Genomic DNA, 23,384 nt, shown 5'->3' on the forward strand with positions numbered 1-23,384 from the left:
TAAAAGTGAGATTGAAGATTAAAAATTTATTTGAATTAGACTGAACAATTAAGAGAGAAAAAGAGAAAATTGCAAAAGGTAGAGAATCCTACCTGATGATAGCACCTACTCACTTAGTAAAAAGAAAAAGAACTTTAAAAAAAAAAAAAGTGCAAAAAAGTAATCTAAAAAAATGTCATAATTTAGAAAAGCTAATAATTATTATAAGAATTTTTTAAAATATTTCTTCTAGAGCTTCTTAAAGATATATTAATATAAAATTAAAATAAAAGTTAAGCATCATCATTCATCACCATAGAGACATGTACTATATAAACTGTCCCCAAACCATACACAAGATCAAATACAAACCAAACAAAGAAACCTCAAAAACCAATATAAGGTATCACAAACATATATAATTAATATATGGCTTATATGACCAAGATTGGTAGCAACACCATGACCAATGGTGTAACCACAGTAGATTGTCAGAAACAAGTTAGATCATGGAGGCTTCTACGTTCTGTCATTCAATTTCTAATCCCAACTTGCAATTGCACCTTAGTAGAACATGAAAAAGATCAAGATAGTAGCACTTCAAAAAACTGTTACCAAAACTATAACAAAAAAAACTATCTATCGTCACATTCACTCATGACATCTACAACAATAACCGGTACTATATTCGGATATCGAAAAGGAAAAGTAAGTTTTTGTATCCAATCTAACTCAAATTCCGCCAACCCGATTCTTCTTCTAGAGCTAGCGATCCCGACAAGTGTTTTAGCAAAGGAAATGAGAGGAGGAACGTTGCGAATTGCACTTGAAAGTGTTACTTCGGGATCTTGTAGCAATAATAGTAACTTGTTTTCTACTCCTCTTTGGATTATGTATTGTAATGGGAGGAAAGTTGGGTATGCTGTTAAGCGTAGGCCTTCGAGAAGTGATTTAGAAGCGTTGAATTTGATGCGTTGTGTTTCTGTTGGTACCGGTGTTATAAATGGAAAGGAGATTCGTCAAGAAGATGATCAACTTATGTATCTTAGAGCTAATTTTCAAAGGGTTCGTCGTTCGTCTAAATCGAACTGTGAATCTTTTCATTTGATTGATCCTGAAGGAAGTATTGGTCAAGAGCTTAGTATTTTCTTTTTTCGCTCAAGATGACCTTGTTTATGTTTCTATTAAAAAATCATGTCAATTCGACCGTTTTTCTGAGGTATATTGTCCGTTTTGAATCTTACATGAATCCTCACGATTTTGTCCTAAAAAAGACTCTCAATAGATTGAAGAGAAACCCGATTCTCAAGTAATGTTGGATTTTTTGGTGTAAGGACCAGCTTCATTTATTCAACTTAATTAATTTTTGAGTTGTGCCTAGCTATTGTGGTCAACTATAGCATTGGCATGGCTTTATGATTGTTTCATAAGTTTAGTTTCTTTCTTTCTTTTTGTATGTACTATTTTCTTCATTGGTTGTGCTAGACAAAACCAGAATATGGTGACAAATTGGGAGAGAGAGAGTGTGCCAAGCCTATAGGCTTTTTTTTCCCTCTCTTCTAATGGAAAATAAGAATTGTGTTGTACCTAATTATACTTTTAATTTCCATTTAGTTATGTGTTTGGTTTGAACATTAATTACACTTGGATTTTACTTTGGCTATGTATGTTCCTCTTTTAAAATTTTGGCTTAAAAATTAATTTTGGCCACATAAGTATACGAGATGCACAATAGAACGACTCTGACTTTGTAACCCAAAAGAAAACAATTCAACTTCACTCTTGACAATTTTAAAATAATTAGGCTAAATTGTATTTTTGGCCTCATAACTTTCACATACTTGTGATTTTAGCTCCTAAACTTTCATAATAGCACTTTTGGCCCCCTAACTTTTACAAACTTACAATTTTTGCCCCTGACCAAGTATGCACTTGTGACAAATGACTCACAACATGTCTTGCCACGTCAACATGGTGAGTCACTTGCCACATGTGCATTGTGATGGATAATTTTCGCAAGTGAACGAATTACCACGTAGTAATAAAAATATCGATCCACAGGGATTGTGTGATTAAACGAGTCTAATAGTGTTCATAAACATGATGCAAAGAATACACATAAATTGGGGGTTTGGTTTGAATGATGTGTTTGTACGAAAATGTTGAGAAATCAATTGATTAAGAATGAGGTTGGATCGTCGACAATTCCCTAAACAATAGTATTCACATGCAATTCAATTGTATCGTAATGAATCACTCGAATGTTACAACTAGATCAACAATATGGTGAATCGCAATCTCTTGTCAAAATCCACCCTATCCTCTACCGATACTTCTCCAATCTCTTGGATGGAAGCTACCGGTAGCGGAGAATTTGAAAACGCGTTGATCGTATGCTACATTCTATGTTTCAATCTTTCGACCGGAAACACTCAAATGCACAATGAATTCAGTTCTGATTTCAACTCATACTCTCGTACATAATTAAAATCTAAGTTCATTGCAAGATTGATCAGAAATTGTAAAGCATTAAGGATAGAATTTCATTGAATAACATTCATAAGAGAGAGATTCAATACAGATACAATTGATTACATGGAATACATTAGTTTAGTTCCTCATCATGATCCAACCTCAATGGAGATCTAGCCTCTCATCGTGAAGTAGCTCAATTCTTGCTCCAACTTCAAGGAATCAACTCCAATGATGTTGAATGCTTCCAATCTAGCCACCCTTAGCCTCTGGAACACAGGATCAGTCTTCAAATCGTGCCTGGAACTCCCAAGATCAAGATCAGATTCCCAAATTTTCCAACCCAGATCCAAAAAACTGACTTTTCCATATATACTGACTGCAACCACGCTGCGCGTGAGATCTACCACGCTGCGCGTGGTTGCTGAAATTAACACTACGCTGCGCGTGAGATCTACCACGCTGCGCGTGGTTGCTGAAATTAACACTACGCTGCGCGTGACTAAGTCAGTGAGCAAAACTTCTCAGGTCAGAGTTTCACGCCGCGCGTGGACAGTCCCCACGCTGCGCGTGATCAAAGCTGGTTTTTTGTCTCTCTGTGATAAGCATCACGCTGCACGTGATGGACCACGCCCCCAGCGTAGTGCAAAACTGCATTTTTCTGCATAATTTCCTGCTTTCTTGTATTCCAAGTAACCTTGCTTCCGAGTTGATTTCTCTTGATTTTATTGCTTAAAACCCTCTAAAATGAGTCTAATGTCCCTCAAATAAGCATGGATTATGAGAGTGTGACGATCCGTCATCACAACCCCAAACTTAAACCTTTCCTTGTCCTCAAGGAAACAACCTTTACCTCAAGCTTTTGTGTCAAGACCTTGGCATTTTCCTTAGATTAGTCGAATCATACATGCGTGAGACTTACCTGATGATCAATGGTCCACTCGCAAGCAACACTCAATTGCACAATAGTTCCCGCAAGGCATTTTCAAGAAACTCACACTTTTCAACCAATGCTCTATGATTTCATCACAATCCTCGCATACACTCTTCAATCATGGTAAATCACTCAAATCAACACATCAAGCAAGTCAACAATAATTTTGCAAGTGGTCTAGGAATTCATTCGGTTCACTTTGCGCACACACTTTAGAGGTCTTTTAGGGTTATAACGTGGCTTGGCTAGGGTGGATGGTGACTTTTTAGGATAAGTAGTAGAAAAACTTGGAGTTAGATCCCCCTAAGGTCAAAAAAAATTTATACACCAAAACCCTTTTCTTTTGAACTATAGTGGACTAGAGAACTTTTCCAAATCATCAAACAAAGTTTTGCAATTCTTTTGAATTCAAGGCTATCACTTCTTTTAGTACTTCTTTTCTATTTTTTTTCACATTCATCTCTTTTTTCGTTTTTTCATTTCTTTTCAACATATCTTTCTCTAAAGCCTTGAATCTTTGAAAAATTTTCAATTTTTTCAACCAAAAACTTTTTGTAAGTTCTCTAGTACCCTCACCCCAAACTTCATTGTTTGCTAATTCCAAAGAGCAACCCCAAACTTAGTGGTGAGCATTGCGCATCAACCACTAATTAGGTGCCTAACCTCCAAGAAAGTCATTCCTTTTTTTTTTTCAAAAATTTCTTAAGGTTTTGCAAAAATAACATATTTTCTTTCAGCTCAAATTGGTTAAGCAAATGATATATATGTAAGGGTGGATAGAAAGGCTCAAAGGTACCAAAACAACATGCCTCGTGTGTGCGACAAAATTACCAATCAAATAAAGAGACGACAAGCAAAATCGAGAGACAATACATGAGTGGATATCACACATAGAAGAAAAAGGAGTGTTTGGCTCAATACCTCTCGGTTGGGTCGAATCAAAGAACCGGTCAAAAAGTGTGCGTTCCTTTCCTTTGCCTCTTGATCACATGAGTGCAACAAGCAATTGCACTGAAAGTTTAACAAATCACACACGGATAGAATCAAACAATTGATACTCAAGTAATAGAAAGAACATGCCAAGATATCGAAACAAACTCTAAAGGTAAATGAAATTCCACAATTGAACATAAAAAGATTCAAATTCAGAGTTAAAAGTATCTTCATCCAGCAAATTCAAAGAGAACATCAAACAATTATTCATAAAGTAGCATAAGAGTGAAAGGGAAGAAAGGACCGTAAACTCATGGGTTGCCTCCCATGAAGCGCTTCTTTCTCGTCATTAGCTTGACGCTTCATCATCACAAGTCAGGGAGGATACTTCAACTTTGATTCAACCCGGCTCCTCTTGTTCTCTTCATTCAAAGGAGCAATATTAATATCAAATAGTAATGATTTCATGCTTCCCGAATCACTCTTGAGACCTTCCCATTTGGCCTTCAAATTGGTTCTTTCCTTCTTACTACATCGTGATGGAGATTTTATAGAACCTTTCTTCACCGAAGCTTTCAATGTTGAAGTGGAAGACTTTTGAGGATTAACAACCGGATTGGGATCTTCTTCTTTGCCCACCTTGTACAAACAATAGATAGGAACCACACCATCCAAGTCTCATCCTAGGTCGTCATTCACTTTCTCCGCTTCTTTTAACAAGTCATTCTCTTCTAGTGGAGTGAGCAAATCACTTATGATCATGGGTTTCCTAGAGTCGCCACCCAAAAACACATACTTCCATTTAGGAGGAAGTTCTTTCAATTCCGGTGGCTTTTTTATTGCCTTTGGCTCTTTCTCCTCTTCTAGGGGGTTATCCAAGTTTTGAAGAAAAATTTCAATCTCATGATCCCACTCTCCTTCTTTCTCATCTTTTACCACTTCCTCTAGCACTTCCACTTTGAAACATTCGGATACCACTCCACAAACTTCAAGGTCTTGGTTCTTGACCCTCTTCATCCTAGGATAAGGCATTCTAGCATATGGTGAAGGAACTTGAAACTTGGGGTCCTTCACAAGAGGTTTCTTGCCTTTCTTGGCACTAGACTCATTCTCCACTCTCTTTTCAACTTCACCCTCATAAGCTTTTTCTTCCTTATTTTTTTCTTCTTTCTTATTTTCTTTTCTATCTTCAACTACACCATCCCTCATCTTTTCAACTACACCATTTTTACTCTCATCCTTCTTAGGATTCTCCACTACTTCCGGAGATGAAACTTCTCTACTCCTCAAATTAATGGAATTACAACTTTCATTACGAGGATCTGTGGTGTCTCCACAAAAACTACTTTGAGTTTGTAGAGAAGAGACTTGCCTTGCTAATTGACCCATTTGGTTTTCGAGATTTTTGATGGAGGCTTCATGACGTTTGCTTGACACTTCTTGGTTTGCCTTCATCACCTCAAAATTGCCTTGAGTCATCTTCATGGCTAAGATAAGAGTATCTTCAAAAGATTCAAGGTGATCTTCAAAATGTTGATCTTGAGGAAATGCTTGATTTGGATTAGCTCCATAAGAACAATTCATGTGATTCTTCACTCCAAGATTGTAGGTGTTGAAATGAGGATTATTTTGAAAGGTTGCTTGCACCATACATTGAGCTTCTAGTTGTTTGGTAATGATTTGTAGAAACACATTATTGAACTTGCAACTAGTTAAAAGTGCCTCTTGATTGTATGATTCGAACATGTCTTCCTTCCACTTCACGATTTGCTCGTGCTGCTTTCTCAATTTCAGGATCGAAATCCAGCTCAATTGGACTTGTTCTCCACATGCACAAGGAAACACACAAGTAGAACGCTCTCGACAGAAAAATGTAAAAACAGAAAAATCAAAGAAAACACAGAAAATATAAACACTATTGCCTTGTCGAATCAATCACAATCCCCGGCAACGGCGCCAAAAACTTGATGGATAATTTTCGTAAGTGAACGAATTACCACGTAGTAATAAAAATATCGATCCACAGGGATTGTGTGATTAAACGAGTCTAATAGTGTTCATAAACATGATGCAAAGAATACACATAAATTGGGGGTTTGGTTTGAATGATGTGTTTGTACGAAAATGTTGAGAAATCAATTGATTAAGAATGAGGTTGGATCGTCGACAATTCCCTAAACAATAGTATTCACATGCAATTCAATTGTATCGTAATGAATCACTCGAATGTTACAACTAGATCAACAATATGGTGAATCGCAATCTCTTGTCAAAATCCACCCTATCCTCTACCGATACTTCTCCAATCTCTTGGATGGAAGCTACCGGTAGCGGAGAATTTGAAAACGCGTTGATCGTATGCTACATTCTATGTTTCAATCTTTCGACCGGAAACACTCAAATGCACAATGAATTCAGTTCTGATTTCAACTCATACTCTCGTACATAATTAAAATCTAAGTTCATTGCAAGATTGATCAGAAATTGTAAAGCATTAAGGATAGAATTTCATTGAATAACATTCATAAGAGAGAGATTCAATACAGATACAATTGATTACATGGAATACATTAGTTTAGTTCCTCATCATGATCCAACCTCAATGGAGATCTAGCCTCTCATCGTGAAGTAGCTCAATTCTTGCTCCAACTTCAAGGAATCAACTCCCATGATGTTGAATGCTTCCAATCTAGCCACCCTTAGCCTCTGGAACACATGATCAGTCTTCAAATCGTGCCTGGAACTCCCAAGATCAAGATCAGATTCCCAAATTTTCCAACCCAGATCCAGAAAACTGACTTTTCCATATATACTGACTGCAACCACGCTGCGCGTGAGATCTACCACGCTGCGCGTGGTTGCTGAAATTAACACTACGATGCGCGTGACTAAGTCAGTGAGCAAAACTTCTCAGGTCAGAGTTTCACGCCGCGCGTGGACAGTCCCCACGCTGCGCGTGATCAAAGCTGGTTTTTGGTCTCTCTGTGATAAGCATCACGCTGCGCGTGATGGACCACGCCCCCAGCGTAGTGCAAAACTGCATTTTTCTGCATAATTTCCTGCTTTCTTGTATTCCAAGTAACCTTGCTTCCGAGTTGATTTCTCTTGATTTTATTGCTTAAAACCCTCTAAAATGAGTCTAATGTCCCTCAAATAAGCATGGATTATGAGAGTGTGACGATCCGTCATCACATTGACTTGGTCAAAATGAGTTATGGGTCATCCTTTTGCAAAAGAGGGTAAAATTAAAGGGTCAAAAGTGCTATTATGAAAGTTAAGTGGTCAAAATTACAAGTTTGTGAAAGTTAAGAGGACAAAAGTGCAATTTAGCCAAATAGTTAATCGTATCATTTTAGTTAATAGTAATTCATCTTTGATATATAAGGACTGACAAAGGAGCTATTTGATATGAGAAACTTTTTTATAAATAAACATTCAACCAAATAGATTATGAAAATCTAAGGGACATTAGATTTATTATTGTAAGTGTTTATTGAATAAGTACTTAAACTATTTGCTCACACCTTTCGTGGATGTTACAGAAAGACAATTGTGTAGGAAAATAATTCAACAAATCTTATTTCATACTTAAAACTTTTATGACAACTCATCATATTCTTCCTTTATTTGACAAGGCACATACCATCACTATTAAGCAACATAGGAGAAATTGTTTATATGGATAGAGATTTACTGCTTTAGCAATGCACATTTTTTATTTGTGTGTCCGCTGTCCGCAGATGAAATGACAAATATCACTGAAACACACTGTGAGGTCGCAAATTCGAACCTAAGTGAAGGCGTCCAATCTCACAATATTGGCATTATCAGTTGAACTAAGACTTATGAATAACAATGCATACTTAAATCATAATCCGAAAGACATCACGTAGACAAAACCAAGTGCAAGCTAATCCAAACAATCCCAAAGTGGATATGCTCTTTTTGCTGGGTGAGTTACCTGCAAAAACAAACAGGTAGTTTTTCAAAATTATCAAAAATATACCTGCAATAGTGTCCCACAAAATCTATACTTTATTACCTAATTGAAGATAGTTGTTCCTAATGTTCCATTCAAAATCCCAATGCTCCCTGTCATTTTTTAAAGTCCAATAACACCAGCCAAAGGAAGCTGCATTATAGGCGTCTAACTGTGCCTTTCCAAAGTCCTGATAATCTGTTAGCGATCCGTTTGCCACATTCCACTCATTCACCCACTCTCCTGAAATCATGGTTATCGATTTGAGATTGTAATTGTGAATCAGAAAATCCGGTTTTCAATCATGTATCAGATGTTATTAAGAATCGTAAGAATAGAAGATACACGATCAAACAATTAGAAAGGAGAATTGTCTTACCAACAAAAATGTCTGGGCCATTTGAATTATTGAAGGCCTGCAACAGACCTTCCCGACTTTTGTATATGTATTGTACATTATCGCCGGGACTCATATTAACAAAGAATTTATCAAAGAGATTGTAGAAATGCAAATCCAAAACTAAGTTGGTAGATCCTATGTTAGCCTGATAAAGCTCCAAAGGATCTGCATTGCCGATTCTCTGGCAAATTATCACATAAGCCGACGAAGAGTATTTCCGAACAATTTGGTAGCCTTGTTTGTAATAGGAAACTAAAATATCTAAGGGAACTGTGGCAGCAGATGGTTCATTCAAAAGCTCAATTCCCAGCAAGGCAGAATGCGTTGCATATCTGCAAATCAGAAAATCTATTCAGTACAGTCAACACAACAAACAGGTTCGCGAAGCAAATTTACTAATTCTAAGTTCAAACAAGAATTGTGTTCAACACTTCAAAGCATAAAATTACGACAAGCAAGAAACATTACCTAGAAATTAAAAATTCAATAACACGTAATGACTTTGAAATGTAATCTGGAGAAGTTGGCCAGTCTGTAAATCCATCTATGCTTGCACTATGCTCCATCCCATTTTGTGAACCAGGAGCAGCATGAAGGTCAATTATGCATTTTATATCATATTCTCTGCAACATAGTAACTATTAGGCGTATTATTAAAAGGAAGAAACAAAGTTTCAATTGTCGAATGTGGAAGAAACCTACTGTGCCCATGAAAATGCATTATCTAGAGCTTCAAGACTTCCTCCAATATATGGATTTGGAGGATCAGGATCATAAGCAATCCACCACCCAACTGGTATTCTCACGGTATTTATTCCGTGTTCATATAGAAATTTGAAATCCTCCATTGTAATAAAGCTATTTCTATGTCTCTGCAATTACAGAAAGCTCAACAATTATCCCGAAAAGCATAATTGTGCCACTAGAAAATTACCCAGAAAATGTTCAAAATATAAGATTTTACCCTAAGAACATCTTCTGCGCTATCATGTCCATAACCATTTGCAAGCTGGTAATCTCCATGTAGGTTATTCGCTGCAATTGTCATTTCAAATGTGGCTGAATTATCATCCCATCCCGGTTCATCTGGATAGTCTGCCGTGAGCTGGTTACCAGTTGTAGCCTATAAAGATAGTGGTATAAGCATTCATGCGAATCTGTTAAAACATTATCATACTTTTTCATTTTATTCTTCTAATTCAGAAACAGCATCACATTTTATATGGAACTAAATGTCTTTCAATTCAGCAGAAAGAAAAAGGATGAATACCTGCAGATAGGGTCCATTCTTTATCTTAATGTGAATCCTATTTTTCTCATTGCGCGTAATTTCAAATGTTTCTGGTGTTAAAGGCGATTTTGCTGTTGCAGATACAGTGCAGCCTCTACCATTGCATGTAAGAAATTGGCCTTGTGTGGTACGGAATTGAAATTCTGATTCAGATACTCTCCATAACTGCACAACACAAAAAAGGTTAATCTTTTTATAAAACTTCACAAGTTCTTCTAAAATCACTCTAAGTCTCTAATAACTTCAAATCTCAAAATTCCATCGATATATATGAACTACGAATTCCTGATAAACTAGTAGCGCCTGTCATATTTATTCAAAGTTGTGAAATAGCAAAATTAGTCCTTTAAATTAAAGGATGACTTAGGCCCTCTATCGAAATATCTCCGTCGTAAACGTTCATCAAACCCAATGAAAGACTCGCATATCGACTTGAATACTCACTTGCTGGATCAAGGCAAGCATAGAACCTTTAAAATTGTTGTACTAAATTTGAAAAGTGACTAAATTAACCAAGGTTGTTCAATTTAAGGGATTAAATTGCTATTTCACAAATCTGAGTGACTAAACTAACCAACCCTTACAATTTCAAGGACCAAAGTTATGCATTCATTCCTCCAATAACATAATTAGCATCATTACAAGATATAATGTTGGATACAAAAATGAAAATAAGAACATAATAACCAACACATTGAGCTCCCCCTATGACGAATCATTCAGGAGAACCCGAGTTCGATTCCTGGTGAGAACATAGGGCTCCTTCCCCCGGGAACCATAGGGTTAATACCAACAACAAAAAACAAGAAGACAATAACCGTCTTACCCTGAATGTTTCCCATGAAGATGGAACATCCCTATCAATTGTCACATTCATTCCTCCTCCATTCTCTGCTGATACATACTTCTGCAATGTCACTGACTTAAACTGCACTTCTGTCCCATCCTACATTTTTTTCAAAATATAATTAACACTTATCATCAAGATAATTAATCAAAAGAACAAAATAATCAACCATCTAACAGAAAAATGTGAAGTAACTCACAAGCATGTCTCCATTGGCAATGCCATCAAACAATGAAGGTTTGATCCAACCTTCAATAACCAACCACCCTCCTAAATTCACTCCTCTAACTTTAGAACCAACATGTAACCCCTCAACTTGAAAGAAACAAGAAAAAATCAATTCCACAAAAGATAGAACTAAAACATTGAGTTGAATTTAACTTACCTGAATATACTGTAGAAGTGATGAGAAAATAGCAGAGTAAAACTGTGGATGCCCATTTGGTAAAAACAAGTCCCATCAAGAATGAAGGCTTCAAAAGCACTCAAGAAACCAAAAATGAAGAATCCATCAAAGGAAAAATCAAAGCAAAAACTATGTAGAAGAAAGAACTCAAAGGACAAAGCAGTTAAAAATGGGGTGAATCTTTGAAATTTGTTCTTTATGATTCAGTTAATGCCAAACTCCAGTTTTTGAACAAACATTAGAAGGTAATTGGGTTTCAGTTATGTTAAAAAAATAAAATTGTGAGTTTGATAATCCAGAGTTCGATTACGAGATAAATAAAGTTTGGCTAAAAATTATTCCTATCTTATTTTTAGTATTAAATTATTAATTGATTATAAGTAAAAACTTAATTAATTACTTGGGATGTAGGATTTCATTATCATTGGTTGGACTTGAAGGAAAAAAAGAAGAGACTGTGTTAGGAAGGACAATGTAATCAACATCTTATCTAGATCTTCAATGATGGTCAGTGGATTGAGTAGTTTTTTTTTATTTTTTATATTTTTGTTTTTAATCATCTGATTCCGGGGTCAGTAATCCAGAATTCAACCGTGAAGTGAATAAAGTAAACTCCAACCAAGAATTTTTCCCATCTAGAATTGAAATCGTAATTTCTCGAACAATTTATTTTAAGGTGCATTCATTCACCGGTTGAGCCCAATATATTTATTGATGGATATATTTTTTTGGTCAAGTAGCTTAGTACCTAGAAAATTCACCCTAAATGTGAATAAGTGGAGTGTCTCAGGTTCGAACTCGGGCTCCTGCACATATAGTGCGATGTCTCTACCAACTAAACTAAGCTCACTTGGATCTATATTGATGGATATAGTAATTTTCATTCTCCTTAAAAATAGTTTGTCAATAAACTTTTTTTATATGGGAAGTTTGTCAATGATTCTAAATTCTAATGCATGCAACTAAAGAGGAATTGGATCCTATGAAGTCAGCATTAGCAACCATGCAGTCAGGCTGCAGTTAGAAGTTTCTAACCGTCTGATCAAAATTGAACGCATGGATCTTGATGCAGTTTTAATTTTCTAAAATATTAAAGTTTTTGACTTTAAATTTAAACCGTCCGATCTCAATTAGACGGTCATGATTTTTCTGACTACATGCAGTCATGGTCTTTGAATGCACTCAATCTGCATCCATCTAAAGAGGATAAAAATGTAATGCATTTTTGGAATTTGTTGCTTTTTCAAGCGAGTAAAAAACAATTAAATAAATAAATTTTGCATAACTTGTCAATATGCATTTTTGGAATTTATTGCTTTTTCAAGCGAGTAAAATAAATAAATTTTGCATAACTTCTCAATATGCACTCATGTTACTATTGACAAATAGAGAGACGGATCGATAGAATTTAAGGTAGAGAAGTGTATGCCATAGAGGATAAATGTTAAAAATCATTTGAAAGACTAATGATTAAAATAGTGTCACTCTTCATCATCAAAACTTCATGACATACTCTTCATCACAATTGAGATTTTGATTTAATGTTTTGACAAAAGTAACAAAAAGAATATTAGTGTCTCAAAATTTAACTAATATATATATTTTCTCTTTTTATTCTCGTTGAATGCCTATAAATTTATTGTCTTTTTTTAGAAAAATGTGAAGAACTTTAAACTTCTATGTAAATGTATCGACATCAATGATCGTCGAAGTTTTGAATAATTTTTAAATATGTCCATTATATGATATGTTTTTACCTAATTGTTGTCAATATAAATATTTTATATAATTTAATCACATCTCATACATAGATAATTACAGAAATATTTTAAATCTAATATAATCAAGTGATATAATGATAAAATATCATAGCGTAAAGAAAAATAAAAAAAAATCTCTTGCTCACAAAAATAGCAAAAAAGAATCTCCTTTTTCTTTCATTTCCCCTTTCTCGCTTCCTAAATCATTCATGTTAATGATAAATCCTTCTTCAAAACTTTATATTATACGCACACAATTATTATATTATTAAATTGACGTTGGCATTTTAATTTGTTTATTTTGGGACCAGTCAAGACAAGAAAAGCAGAACATTTCTTGGTTTGAGAGAAGACTTGAAGGCTTCTCATTCTTTAGTAATCTAAAAGCAAGTTGCAACTTGTCCAATTTCAGTCTTTTATTCCCTAAACCTTCAACTCCAAAATTATGTTAGTAGCATATGAAAATTGGTTCAGCTGATAAGGAGTCGACTTGCATTCTACGAGAACATGAGTTCAACTCTAATTGTTAGATATCTCAATAGTGAGTAGTAGTATCTACAATGACGCTCTCCAAACCTTAAAACATGTCCTAACTCTGGTTTAAACCTAAATTTTACCGGATATTTTTACGCATGATTTCATCATGTTTATGAATTTAAAAAAATAAAAAATAAAATGAGGTTTGAAAGAAATAAAACATGTGGCGTTTTATAATGAGTTAGGAATCCCTCTGTGTCCTAGTGGTAATTTAATCTATAATTGAATTGAACCAAACTTGCAAGCAAGGTATTCAGGAAGCATCAAAATCAGAGTTACTTACAAAGCAAACAAATTCCTAATCACAAAAATTACTGCCTCTTCATCACGCTTTCCCTATGAATTCAATGCTTTCACACAACCACTAATTCCAAAACCTACCACTTTTTTCCCTTCCACACTTTAACCTGCATATTTTCCTTTCCTACATGCAATTCTCAACAAGAAATTAACCTGTAACTACATCTGTATAAACTTCATCATTCATCATAAAAAGATTGGATTTTTAATGGGTGGCCAACAAAGACCAAGGAATCAGGTTATGGGTTTCAAAGTTTCTCACAATCCTGCAGGGTTTGACCTTATGCAGAACTGTGATCTTCCTCCACCTTCCAAGGTTTTTCGGGGTCCAGATAAGACTGTCATATTGTCCATGAATAGGGTGTGTAACATTTCAGGCAAAGAAGAAGAGTCAGATAGAAAACACTATGGTACTTACCGGCTAGAAAATGGCAATGATGAAAAGGATAAAGTGGAGCTTCTTAAAGCGCTGGAAGCATCTCAAACACGGGCCAGAGAGGCTGAAAAGATGGCTGCAATTCTAAGAAAAGAAAGGGATGGTCTCTCTATTGCTTTGCTGGAAGAGGCCATGCAGTTGTTTGCTTGTCGCCAAGTGGTGAGATTGCTTGAGCTTCAAGTTTTAAACCTGCAACCACTTTGGCTGCAGCAACAACCAGCGATGTCGATGTCTGGTTGTTATGCCAGATCAACAGAGGGTGCTGTAGGATTACCCAGTGAAGAAGGCCACGATGAAGAAACGACTTGTGTCACATGGGTTCTGGCTTTGATTTTCTCGTTGGGAATTGGTGTTGCCACTGCCCTTGCTTGGAGATACTAATCCTGCTGCTGTTGCAGATGTATCGTTGATACATGAAAGACAATCTGCATATACAAAATTTTGCTTTATATTAACTAATAGTCTAATACTCAAATATAATTTCATACTGCATCAATATGACCTCCATTCTGTACAACAGTTACAGTCTTACAGAGTTACTCTCTGTTTTGCAGTATAACTTGAATGGTCCTATATATGATTGATACTATGTATTTTTTTTTTTTTGGGCAATTATATGATACTATGTACGAAATGCCGGAAAAAACCCAAGCGATGCAAGTTATATTTAATAAGTCTCGTGTACAGAATGGGTACAAGTAGTACTGAACTGCATCCAAGTAGTACTGAACTGCTAGTATACATACATTAGTTCACACATATATATATATATTAAATTTACATTCTCTTCCGTCTATGTACATATTATTTACCACTACTAAAATTAAAAATACCACACAAATAGCAATTTATATGGTCATGTGTATAGTTCTCAAATGATCATAGCATTCATCACTTTTTGTGAAGATTTCCAAGCAAACCCAGCAGACATGCTTTCCGCACTTGCACTCAACGTGATTGCACCCATCAATCTTCTCAATTATTTGCCCACAAGCAAAACAGCTCTTGACTTGTTCTTTCCCTTTACACCACTCCTTCAGAGATGAGTCTGGGTCATCCTTGAGCTCTCGGTATCTCTCACACGAAAGGTATGGATGATACTCTATGTGACACTTGGTACAAGTCTCTGAATAACATGCCCCGCAAATAAATGGCTCACTAGCTGTGTCGGGATCTGCAACTCGATAAATTGAGGGGCAGTCAGGCGAGGGGCAAAACCTATAACTTCCCGAACTTGAAGCTACAAAAGCTCCCAAAGATGCCCTGAAAAGTTCATCCAACTTATCATTTGACAGGAGAGTTCTGAAATCTGTAAGCAGAATAGGATCTCCACAGCCCTTGTGAGCACAACATATTGGGAAACTGCCTTGGTTTTTTATAGCAGATTCACACTGCTCCATCAGACACAGCCGGCAGAACAAATGACCACAGCCTTCAAGTTGATATCCATTCTCAACATCACACAAGCAAATTGGGCAACTGGGTCCTGTGTCAAGTCTCTCAACTAAATGATGGCCTGAACGGGCAATCTCAAGAGCTATTTCCTCTACTCTTGGTTTCAACTCCTTGTTACCATGAAGAAAGATCGACTGTTGCCGTGTGTTAAGTTTAAGATAAGCTCCAGGAACCTTCTCTTTTAGTCCATGAAGATCTGGCCCAAAATTCTTGACCACTTGCTTCATTAAGTCAGAAGGTAGGTTCCTCCCTCTCAGAGGGATTACTAACTGCTTTTTTTCATGGATGGACAATAGAGATTGAATTAATTTCTGCTGAGCCAAAGCAATCTTATCTGGTGAACCAAAAATCCGTAAATTCAGGTTGTGCCTGTCAAAAATAATATAAGTTGTAGTCTCTTGCTGTATTGAGCATTTAAGACTAATGCCATCTCTGGACAACAGGAGCTGTAGAGCTGCAGGGGTGAGGCTGTCGTGCTCAATGATTTTCCCTCGAGACAGTTCTTCCAGACGTCTCCTAACTTCTGCCACTGTCCTTGTGGCATTGGCTGTTATCTTCAATCGGTGGGAGCCAGTAGCAGTCCTGTTTAAGTTCCACTCAAGACCTAATAATAAGAACATTGATTGTCAACAGTCAAATCATAATGAGCTTGTTTTAAGAAAATACAATTAAACTTGTCTCACAATATAAAGAAGCTTCCAATAAACCATAGATGGCCAGTTTGTAAAATTCAACATCCGAAAATTAGCATAACTACTACAGTGCCTATGAAACATTAATTTGACCCACTGTTCATGTTATAACCCTAAACAGTAGTCAATGATACAAATGTGCAGCAAAATTCATATCAGCTTCAAATGGGTGATAGCAGATGATTTATCCAGTAATAGAGATGTTAGATCAATCTGAAAGAGTTGTTTCCTCAAAATAGCCTGTTCTTTTATGTGACTTGTAAAATGTGGCAAAGCTTTGATAAATTTTAGATAAATTTGTGAAGCTTAAATAAGTAGCTGTTGGGAAGGGGAAAAAGATGCAATATATGATGTGACGGAAACTTACAACCAAAATAATGATTTATTTAGGACAAAAATTTCCTTAAACACAAGTGTCAAAATACATGGTGATTTTATAATAGTAACCAAACAAATAATAGTTTCCATTTTACATAAAAAATCCATAATGCATCAACATAAAAGACATTCATGAAGAAATAAGTAAAAAAGGGGACCAGAAACAAAAAAACAAAACTACTTCCTACTCCTTTCATTTTTCCAAATGTGTTTTCTTTAGGAGAGAAGCAAGAAAAATTAGTGCTGAAGTTTAACTGGATACATCAATTATTTTTTTAAAAAAAAATCCACACAATTGTACACAATGAATAGACATCCAATTCAACATTTTTCATGGGGGGAATATTAAGTTGCAGCCATGTATATAAAAGGTTCGGCTTTTAAGAAAGGCATCAACAGATGAATTAGAGGCATCTAGAAAAGAAAAAGAGCATAATGATAAAATACCGTTTAAATTGTTGAAGGTTGCAAGTATTTTTTCCAGTTGTTCCCTAATCACATGATAGACTGGAGCAGGAAATATCAAGGAGCTGTGAAACAACTGCTCACACTTTATCTTCTGCCATGAAAGACATCCGGGCAACACCTTTCCTTCAATTTTCTCCAAAGCTTTTGCTGCCTCTAAGTGCAACCTTCCATCAAAATTAATTAAAGCTCTCTTGAAAGAATCCTTTGGCTCAGCTGGAAATACCTGAACGCGGCAAGAACTAGTATGAGGATTTGTTTTGGGCATTAAGGGGGAAATTTCTTTATAGAGTGCCTCTTCGCAGGCACCGCATGGTGGATCTCCAACAGCATCTCCCCTCACCACGAAAAAGTCCAGAATCCTTCTACTTGTAGCAGTTCTCAGTACATCTAAAATTTCAGTTTCTGAAAGCTCTCTGTCAAGCCCACTTATCACAATACAATCCATAGACTTATTACTGGGTACACAGCGAACATACCTCCCTCCGATTGCAAGGTTAAAAAAATCTCTCAAGATGAAATTGACATCATTTTTATCACATTTAAGTATGCCAAATCCCTTGCTAGGTCTACGAGGCCAAAATATTTTTGCTTTAACTTCAGGAAATGAAAATGTTTTATCCCCTCCCATAGCTGATTGTGAAGGAAGTATTTTCAAGGACGAGCCACAAAACTCTTCTCCATTCAGCTCAACAGCCCTTTTGGCAGCATCAGGGGACAAAAATGTTATCTTGCCCCACTTTTCTCTATCATCAGCATCCTTTACCATGCCTTGGAACTTGTACACGGAACATATACAACCTGAGGTATTCTTCTCAAAAAACATCAGGAGCTCCTTATCATCAATTGCATTTATGTTTGGGTGACACACTTCAACACTCAAAGAATGTTTCTCAAGTTCCAAATGCTTTATCTCAGCACCAGACCCAAACAAGGCCACGGGTGATGAGGAACCAGACCCATGATACAAATATCTTTCCGTGCATTCAACGCGTAACCTCTTTTTCTCATCTTCTAAAACATCATTCACAAACATACTAGCTGTATCCATATCATGTGAAGCAGCATATAACTTGATGAGATTCTCATCAACATTCACTTCAACATAGATTCTTTCATCCATACAAGCTTTCCTGATACGTGAAACAAGACCAAGCAAATTACTGTTGAGTTTCCCACAAAATCTCTTTAGAAGAACAGTGCCAAAACCAGTCAGTGTCTTCATCTGCAACTTCCGCTCTTCCATCTTGGATACATCAAACAAGGGAGAAGGTTGAAGGCTGTTTAATGATTCAAAGTCAACAGCACTCACACAGACCAAATATTCATTAGAAACCGAGAGAAGCTCACCAAAAACTACCCAACTAGGCCTCTGAGCAAATACGAGCAAGGAAGAAGATGGATGCAGGTGAACATGCTGTCCTGTTTGTGCTACTTCATAACCAAGCTGATAGCGTCCAGAGAACATGGCTACATTTTCAGCAAGTGAGGACAGTATAACCTTTTTCATATTCTTATCATGAACAGAAGGCGTATGGGGGTCCCAACGCCAGTAACTTGGAACAACAAAGCCATGTTCACGCTCGAGGAAAGATTCTAACTCCAAAACTGTGTCATGGCATCTCCTCATGCATTTTGCATTGATGCTGTTTTCCCAACACCATTTATTCCTCCTATCTTGTGGCAGAGCTTCCCATTCCTTGTACACAGAGAGAAGAGTAAAAAGGTCTCCATCGGGATGGCAAAATTGCACTTTGAGACAATCAGATCTTTGTTTATCATCTTCATTACCAAATCTGCAAAATATGTTACTAGCATTGGGCATCATGGCTGCAAGGACAATGCCCTCTCTACCCAAAGCAAGTTTGAAACAGCCAAGAATAAGTTTACCATGCCTAGGTTCAATCCCCATTCTTGCCAAGTACCTACCTTCATAAGTTAGTTCATGAACATTATTGTTCACTTTAATAAATCCTAATTGAATTAGATTCCTAATCGCCATCTCAATGGAGCTAGGGCTTGGAGCATCCACAAAATCAAAATCCTGCACATTCTTCACCCCTAAAGCAAGGATCTTCAAAACTGCTACACCAAGATGAACCCTTCGAATCTCAGGTTCTTGATTTAGCTCCATGGACTGATAATCAGCTTCTGAGTACATCCTATAGCACCTGCCAGGCTCAGTCCTCCCAGCACGACCTGCCCTTTGGTTAGCAGAGCTCTGGCTGATCCAGCAAACCTTAAGTACATTCATCCCACTGCAAGGATCAAATCGGCAATCTTTAACCAACCCAGAATCGATCACATACTTAACACCAGGAATTGTAATTGATGTCTCTGCAAGATTCGTTGAAAATATCACTTTCCTTTTTCCAGCATAGTTCTGGAAAACATGAAATTGCTCTTCAGACGAAAGCTTCCCATGCAAGGGAAGAGCAACTGCAGATGGGGCTTTAAAATTTTCACACGCCCATTCTACGTCAAACTGTGAGGTCAGAAAGGCGAGAATAGTTCCTTCTTCCTCTGTTTTGTGAATCTCGGTTGCCATTTTGACAACATCAAAAACATATGACGCCACAACAGCAGAACCAGAATGTTCTCCATAGTCAGCAGGAACATATCTCATCTCCACAGGGAAGTTTCTCCCAACCACGTGAAAAATTCCACAACCATAGAAATAATCAGATAGCTGCTTTGCATCAGCTGTAGCAGACATTATGATAAGTCGAATTTCAACCCTCTTACAAAGCAAATTCTTTATCAACGCCAACAGTAGATCAGTATTTAAGCTCCTTTCATGAGCCTCGTCAACTATGATACACGAGACCCCAGACAAATTCCTATCATTCATGTACTGCTGCAATAAACAGTGATCTGTCATGAATGCTATCCTGGAATCAAACATGTCGCCGGATGAAAATGTAGAATAACACTGGATTGAACTTTCTTCATAACATCCACTACTTTCTTCCTGGACCCTTTGCGCCAATGACTTGGCAGCAATCTTGCGAGGCTGAGTGCACACAATTGACTCATCAGCCCCAATGCCGGAATCCGCAAGAAACTGCACTATCTGAGTGCTCTTCCCAGAACCGGTCTCTCCAATCAACACTGTTATCTGCACATATTCTACTCATAAGAACAGCCAAAAAAATCTAAATAGCAACATAATTAATAGTATGCACTGGCAAAAAAAAAGTCTTATTTTTTGCACAACCAACATATACTAAAGTTGCAAACTTATACACATTTTCATGATCACATGAACAAACTACAACAACAACAACAAAACTTTTTCCAAGCATCTATAGGAATTAGAAAGATTAAGATACCTGTTGATGATGTATTTGCTGAAGAATTTCCCTCCGGTAAGCATAAATGGGCAATCCGTCTTCGAGTCTGCGACGTTCCCTAACAATGAGACTGTGAATCTTCCCCCAATCAAAACTTTCACCAAACTTAAACACAGGAACAAAATCTCCACCACAGTCCGCATGATTATTCTCTCCAAGATGCTGCAAAATGCACTCCATTGCAAACTCAAACTCCTTCAATCTCCTTTCAACCAAACTCTTCTCATCATCAAGCCCTTTCTTTCTCTGAATATTCTGTTGCTGAACCCTAATTGGAAAAGGCTTACCCAACAAACTCACAACACTCCCAATCTCCTTCGCCAATCGATCCCACTCCTCCACCAATCTCTTCACTTCCTTCCCTTCCATCAACTCCTTCACATGACTAACAAAAACCCTCCTAAGACTACCTTCAAGCTCAACCCTATCAGAAGGCACCATAACATTCGAAATCAACTCCGGCGTAAAATCATGACCTTCAGAAAGACGCGATTCCCAAAACCAAACTACAGCATCACGAGCATCCGTCCACTGAATGAAATTGAGTGAAGCAGCAACACCATCGCAGGGGTAAAAAAGGAAATTATCAGGATTAGGTTTACATTTACCGATGAGACACTCGACATCATCCCGATGAAGAGCACGACGGCCGAGATGAAGCATGAGAATGAAATTGGGAGGACGGTGAGGGGAATTTCGTTCTGGAGGACGATCGACACGGTGGTTGGAATGAAATCCAGGCTTCCGGTATCGGTAAACGGGACAGTGCGGTGGTTGACGGTGGAAATGAGGGTTGTAATTTGGGGGAAAGGTTTTCTTCATGGTGAATCTATTAGCGAGAAACGAAACCCTAATTGATTAGAATGAAATTGAAAATTGAAATGTGTTGTGTTGTGTGTGAGTGTGAGTGTGATTATTATTATTATAAGAGTTTTTGTTTGTTTTTATTTTTCTTGGTATCTACTCCTTCACACACTGGTTGGTTAGGTTATACTAGTGCAGTGTGACTGTGGGAATACTTTCATTTCTTTTTCAAATTATTTTTGAAACAAAAAAATTATTTCTTTTTTTTTTTAAGAATTCTTTCTTTTTCTTGACTTTTAAACTTTTTTGATAATAATAGACAAAAAATGTTATTTTGTTTTTATTGCAAAAGACAGAAAAAATTGATAAAAACTACTACTAATGGACAAAATTTAGATGCATGGTTCTCTTGTAAGTGTCACATTTATCTCTCAAAAAATGTTTCACATTTAATGTATTATTTTAAAATATTAATAGAATATTAAAATAAAACTACTTATTTACGAAAACAATTACTAATATATTCTTATTAATAAATATAGTTAGTCCAAAAAAAATTTGTTTATTTATAAGAAAAGAAATTGAAATACTAAACAAGGCAAACTAATTTCTCTTACATCATTTGTTAGACGAATGCACTGTTTGGTAAGTCTAATTGCTTATAGCTTATTGAACTAGCTTATAAGCTTGTTTGAAAAAATGTGAAGTGTTTGGTAACGAGCTTCTCTGACTAGCTTATAGCGTTTTTTGAGATGCTATTTCAAGTAGCGTATGAGCTTATAGCTTATAGCTTTTTCATTTTATTCCATATTTACCCTCATTAATTTTATTTATTTATTTTTTAAAAATTATAATAACTACCCACTAACACTTACAAAAAAAAACCACCCACTAACCATGTATTTTTATGTCATTTTGTACTTACAACAACTAAATTTGTCAAACACTTTAATTTTATTCTACTAGCTTTTCAGCTATAAGCTAGCTTATAGCTTATTTTTACCAAACAGAGCCAGTGTCAAAGCAGGAGAAGAGACGTCAAAAAAAAAATTAAAATTAAAATTTAAGGAAGAGTGCTTGAGATTTGCTAACAGGTCTGCACACCGATTAGCCTCGCGATATACATGACAGATTGGGGTTCTTCGTCTATGACAATGGAGAAGAGAGAGTACCTCTTGAAGAAAATGGTGGAGGAGAAATTTAAAGATGAACACGAAAGTAACTATATTAACCATGATTAGATTTATGATGTTTAAATGTCTCGTCATATCTATTACAATGTGAAGCGTCCATAGTTCGCTCACACAACAAAACATGGTCCAATTTTATTGTAGAATCCACGAATGAACAGATCTTTATTTAATGCTCAACTTAAAAAGAAACTTCACAAGTAGAAACTCCTTAAGATTTTTTGTGAGAACCATCAATATTAACCTTATAGTAATCGTGAAGAGGAGGTGTCCAAGAAACCTCATGCTTCGTCTCGAAGGACGAGGTTGAGATTTGACATTCATGTTGGAAGAGGGTAATAAAATTAGCTTGGTTAGTTACCATACGAAGAAGATGGTTACCTATAAGTGTTTTTCTATTAAACACCAAGCTATTTCTATCTTTTCAATGCTCATAAACAGCAACTCCAACAAAGATATTTGCCAATTGTCATGAGTCATACCAATATTAGGCGTTGTGATGTTCCAGTCAAGTCATTGATACAATCCAATACTAAAAATCGTACTCCAGACATCCTGAGAGATAAGATGATTCCAGATAAAAATTATTGCTTCTTCGCAGTCTCTTAAAATAGGGGGACCAAAATCGCAAATATTGCAAAATAGAAGGACCAAAAATACAATTAAGCTTGTATTCTATTCACCACATGCTCCCACATGTTTTTAGAACGAAGATTACCTTCAAGTGGATATCCCAAATACACAAATGACATTTCACTTATTTTATAATTAAA

The 23,384-nt window shown here is 36.4% G+C and overlaps 4 protein-coding genes across 4 annotated transcripts; 2 read left to right on the forward strand and 2 right to left on the reverse strand.

Annotated features, from left to right (window-relative positions):
• Positions 1-347: 347 nt before the first annotated feature.
• Positions 348-1,570, forward strand: LOC123909459 (protein MIZU-KUSSEI 1-like). The gene has a single exon (XM_045960300.1). The coding sequence runs from the start codon at positions 409-411 to the stop codon at positions 1,144-1,146; it is 738 nt and encodes a 245-aa protein (XP_045816256.1). The 5' UTR covers positions 348-408; the 3' UTR covers positions 1,147-1,570.
• Positions 1,571-7,881: 6,311 nt separating this feature from the next.
• Positions 7,882-11,701, reverse strand: LOC123911124 (probable glucan 1,3-beta-glucosidase A). Its single transcript, XM_045962477.1, has 11 exons — positions 11,642-11,701; positions 11,221-11,319; positions 11,035-11,150; positions 10,815-10,934; positions 9,968-10,153; positions 9,662-9,820; positions 9,400-9,569; positions 9,166-9,321; positions 8,677-9,029; positions 8,361-8,540; positions 7,882-8,279 (listed from the first exon to the last, which is right to left on the reverse strand). Exons 1-11 carry the CDS (start codon positions 11,664-11,666, stop codon positions 8,182-8,184), a joined length of 1,662 nt encoding a protein of 553 aa, XP_045818433.1. The 5' UTR covers positions 11,667-11,701; the 3' UTR covers positions 7,882-8,181.
• Positions 11,702-13,755: 2,054 nt separating this feature from the next.
• Positions 13,756-14,863, forward strand: LOC123911426. The gene has a single exon (XM_045962832.1). It carries the CDS (start codon positions 14,047-14,049, stop codon positions 14,653-14,655), a length of 609 nt encoding a protein of 202 aa, XP_045818788.1. The 5' UTR covers positions 13,756-14,046; the 3' UTR covers positions 14,656-14,863.
• A 47-nt stretch (positions 14,864-14,910) lies between these two features.
• LOC123911425 (ATP-dependent RNA helicase DEAH11, chloroplastic-like) lies at positions 14,911-21,634 on the reverse strand. The gene is made up of 3 exons (XM_045962831.1): positions 20,597-21,634; positions 17,247-20,382; positions 14,911-16,333 (listed from the first exon to the last, which is right to left on the reverse strand). The coding sequence occupies exons 1-3, from the start codon at positions 21,437-21,439 to the stop codon at positions 15,123-15,125; spliced, it is 5,190 nt and encodes a 1,729-aa protein (XP_045818787.1). The 5' UTR covers positions 21,440-21,634; the 3' UTR covers positions 14,911-15,122.
• Between the last annotated feature and the right edge of the window lie 1,750 nt (positions 21,635-23,384).

This window comes from Trifolium pratense, linkage group LG2 (assembly GCF_020283565.1).
Source record: "Trifolium pratense cultivar HEN17-A07 linkage group LG2, ARS_RC_1.1, whole genome shotgun sequence".
Classification (NCBI taxonomy): domain Eukaryota; kingdom Viridiplantae; phylum Streptophyta; class Magnoliopsida; order Fabales; family Fabaceae; genus Trifolium; species Trifolium pratense.